Source organism: Loa loa (assembly GCF_000183805.2).
Source record: "Loa loa unplaced genomic scaffold supercont3.81, whole genome shotgun sequence".
NCBI classification, from domain to species: domain Eukaryota; kingdom Metazoa; phylum Nematoda; class Chromadorea; order Rhabditida; family Onchocercidae; genus Loa; species Loa loa.
Genome location: NW_018108261.1, coordinates 106,127 through 110,485, shown reverse-complemented (window position 1 = coordinate 110,485; position 4,359 = coordinate 106,127). Strand labels below are relative to the sequence as shown.

The 4,359-nt window shown below is 32.5% G+C and overlaps 2 protein-coding genes across 2 annotated transcripts in view; one reads left to right on the top strand and one right to left on the bottom strand.

Moving 5' to 3' along the window:
• Positions 1–1,104: 1,104 nt before the first annotated feature.
• LOAG_13036 (hypothetical protein) lies at positions 1,105–2,092 on the bottom strand (the record flags this gene model as incomplete). Its single annotated transcript, XM_003148546.1, has 3 exons — positions 1,105–1,142; positions 1,381–1,502; positions 1,878–2,092. 3 exons carry the CDS (start codon positions 2,090–2,092, stop codon positions 1,105–1,107), a joined length of 375 nt encoding a protein of 124 aa, XP_003148594.1.
• Positions 2,093–4,092: 2,000 nt separating this feature from the next.
• Positions 4,093–4,359, top strand: part of LOAG_17482 (CBR-SLO-2 protein) — a 10,308-nt gene continuing 10,041 nt past the window's right edge. The window contains exons 1-2 of the mRNA XM_020450143.1: positions 4,093–4,155; positions 4,252–4,326. Coding sequence (XP_020306225.1) covers positions 4,309–4,326 — 18 coding nt within the window. The 5' untranslated portion in view covers positions 4,093–4,155; positions 4,252–4,308. The remainder of the gene's footprint in view (positions 4,156–4,251; positions 4,327–4,359) is intronic.

The window sequence follows — 4,359 nt, the reverse complement described above, 5'->3', positions numbered from 1 at the left end:
CTAATCGCAATGATTCTTCTCGAAAATTACAACTGTTTGATGCATGAAAACACATATGAACTTTCTACCCCGCAGATAATTTTTGTCTTTCTCATTTCACAATTCAAGATAAGACAAGTTTTTCACGTACGTGAGATACGTTTTTTCACTTGCCTTACTATATCAGACTTATTAGTTGAAGTTAATACAAAAATTACACACTATGAATCTCTGAACTTTAAGGATGGATTTCTTAAAAAACAAAAAGAAATGGAATATAGTCCCGAGGAAAAGCAAAATCTCAGGTAAAATTCCAGTTGAATTTCACTGTCCAAACACAAAAGCAGACATTCTGGCTAACTTTGTCATTTAATAAGTAAGTAGATCTATCGGAAGGTAATATTTTCTTATGGCCTACGCCGGAGTTATTCCCCGAATCAGTTCATTTAAAATTATCATATGGAATTCGTGTGAATAAAGATAGATGGAAATTTTCATTTGTTGATAGCAATTTAAGAAATTGAATCTGTCATTCTTGGAAAGTTGACGGTGGCAAATCAGGTGGAATTATTTACCAAGTCATCTTCTCTATATTGATTATTCATTTTCTTGAGGCTATTTCGAATAAGTGACAGCTTTTAATGCCATCCACACTAATTAAAATACCTATAGGATTGAAATCTGAGGAAAATCTGGAAATTGAGGGAATATTTTCAAGACAAAAATTTACCAAAATGTACCAAAATGCTATCAAACATAATAGCGGCCAAATTGGCCAGCTTTAGCTAAGTACATGTACTTTAGGATGAGGCCACTTGTCAACAGTTCCAAACTGAACATTCAGGATGAAAAGGGTGGAGAAAAAGAAGTGTAGACAAATAATAAACTGAAAGCTAGAAAGGCGGAATAAGAGATGCTATGCGATACACAATTCTAATCAAAACAAACCCTCATTTGGGTTTGGTTCAGCTTCGCTTCTAAAGACCAATCGATCTCTCTACATAACCTGGTTAGCCTGGCTACACGGTGCTTTATTAAATTGAAGCCTAATTAAAATAAGACTAATCCTAGGATGCTTGGATCATCAAATGAAGCAACAAGGTACGATCGTGGAATGTAAGTTTTTTATGTGGCATAACTATCAATACTGGCAGGTATGTATTCTAAAAGGTAGGTATATATTCATAGAAAATGAAGTGTTAATTTACAAGCTCAGTGCGTGAGATATCATTGTATTCCATTGTTTGGTTTTAATTAAATACCTTTGTTATGAATTAGTAAAGCTAAATGACTAATGAGGTCATAGCTTACTGTGCGATGGTTGACAGATGTATTTCGTCCAATATATTTACTTACTAATTTACAATCGTCACCAATCGTCTATTATTCGTTTCAACTTACCTTTTCCTCCTAATAAATGACTTGATTCGCAAGAATTTCTCAGAATTGAATCCAAAAGCGTTCCCTTCGTAGATGGTTCATCTTGGCTTCTTTGACACATCAAAATTGAATCTTTTCTATTTCTATTAATTTTCTCGATATTAATTACATTTGTCGATATTTACCTGACTAAAACAAACACTTCCACAGAGCATTCCCATATACTTATTACTTTTAAATTTATACTTATCCGTATAAGTTAAAGGATAAATGAATAAGGTAAGGTAAAGTACTATTTCAGTATTTCAGTACTATTTCAGTTCACGTATGCAATACGGTAGGAAGCAAAATCTGAAGGATCGATTGCAGCAATACTATGTGGAAAATATCAAAACAAGTTCGTTCTACTCATATTATATTTATAACAAGTGATAACGTAATGAACGATCCTTTTGATGATAAACTGATAAAGGAATCACAGTGGATTCTTTATCATACTTGTTGGAACTGAGTGTTACTTTGACTCCTTCATAGCTGGAAGCTTTTTTGCGAATTGAAGTATGGAATACCAGATGGAATTGTGACCTAACCAAAGGTCTATGTATGGATCATTACTAGACCAAAACAGATAATAATCATTTCCAACAATTCCTGCCAACAAGACGGATGCGCCATCTGCAATGTTTGAAGATGACATATAATTTTCAGAGAAAAGTGAGACGACTTTGGTCATCATATGAATCTGCAATTAGATACATCACGTCAAATAAGCTTCTACAAATAGTCCATTAGCTTAACAGGATGTTAGAGAAGTAAACATACATCTACCTATGTTATACGATTATGGAATGGTCAGAAAGGAATGAATTATTGATGAATTGGGAAAGAATAATTTCGGAGGAGACGAAAGCGAAGGACCGGAGAAGTAAACGTGGCAACAGGTGTACATTGAAACGCCAAAAGGATGAGAATCTGATATAGATGGAGTAATCAGATTTCTCCAGCAGTCGATGATGGGAAAAAAGAAGGGACAATAAGGAATTGACAACTTAAATTTAGGAGAAAAGGACAAAGAGTAGGAAGGAACTCATTGATGAATCACTCCTGGAGTATCCAGAGGAGTAGATAACGTTGTACTGAAATATTTTATGCTTCGAAGAAATGAGAATGGTCATTTGATAGATTTGAGAATAAGAGAGCAGTGGAAAATAGCCACAATAAGGTATTTATTAGAAGAAGAAAGAAATATTTATTGATGGTCATGGCTAGATAGTGGATAAATAAACAATTAGCAAACAATTAGTTGTAAACATGGTGAACTTTAAGGAGAGCATAAGCTAGGGAATAAAATTACTAATTAGATTTTAATCCATGGGAACAAGATTGATGGTTAATGAGAAGAAGGTAAGAAAGATGAAATCATGAAAAGCTCTGAAGTTAAATGAAAGAAATTGATCCTCGGTTAATAAAAATCTTAGTAATTTATAAGGATTGTAAGGATGGTTGTAGAAAATCTTTCAAGATTGCAAAATATAACCAGGCTAATAGAGGCATAATATCTTCGATGATTAAAGAAATCTATAAGATATTCATACCGCGGGATAATTCAATCGAAGAAAATTAAAGAGATGAAAAGATCGCGAAATGTCGGGATGATCCTCTAATGATAATGAAGGGTATTGATGTGATTGAAGAAAAATATCAATAATCGAGTGGACAGAACAACATGAACTTTGTACTTGAGGTTAAGTTCCAAAGTAGGAAATATATGTTGAAATGTATAATTGACACTAAGTTTAATTCATTAAAGTCATTAATGCTAATTTTAGAATTTTTTATACTTTTTTAGGTTTTCGTATTCGACTTTTCAATTTATTCATCAAAGTGCTTTCGTGCATTTTGTATTGTGTACGGGTCGTTAATGACAACGGGAATCTTCCGCGTTACATCAAACCGGATTATTATCCTCCCGGCGAAATAAAATTGTAAGTGTCTTCTCGTGAATTTTAATAGATGATGGTTAATTCAGAATTATAAATGATTGAATTCTAATTTAATTTCAATTACTCATTTCCAGTTTCAGCGAGTTTTTTTTTTTTCAGCAACAATAGGCTTCTGATTTATATCAAAAATTTTATATCAACAGTGGACTTCTGATTTATATCAGATTTATATCACAAAGAAAATTTTTATCATGGAACAGCAGACTTGTGTTATTGCAGAATTTTTGTCATGAAACAGTAGATTTCTGATATAACAAAATCTTTGTTCTGGAAGAGAAAACTTCTGATATGACAGAATCCTTATTATGGAACAGTAGGCTTCTGATATAATAAGACCTTTGTTATGGAATAGTAGGCTTCTGATATAACGGAATCTCTGTTATGGAGCATTAGGCTTCATTTTGGTGGGAAGATATCGAAATTTATTATTTAAATAGGTCGGATTTAAAGGCTGTCATGTATGCCATTGGAAAAATATGTGACCTTTTTTATTGCAATTGGGATGGATTGTTTTTTGGATTATTTGAAATAAATTTTTGTTTAATATTTGCAGCAAATTTTTTTCATAAATTCTAGTTTAAAGTAAAGAAAGGGAAAAGCAAATGAAAGCGGTGGTAAGAGACAACTTTCATGAGGCGGCGACTTTTCTTCCATTATTGTCAATTGAGAGTAAATTTATTTCAGCCAGTATCTAATATGGGTTGATCGAAAATTTTCAATTTGGATCTGTCAAGTAATCGTTGCATTTTTAAGCATACTTCAAACAGTCATCATATTTTTCCTAAGTTATAAAGTAAGTTTATTGCATGCTATTACAAATGAAAATTAGCATATGACATTTTTGGATATTTATGTCCGACGGATAAATTACCGTAATTGTTTCTTTCAGGGTAGTACATTTCGGGTTGTTTTAAAATTGCATTTTCTACTGGAGTTAATAACAAGCATGCCATTAATCGCTACAGTAAGCATTGCAACTTTTTTTTTTTCTTTCTTC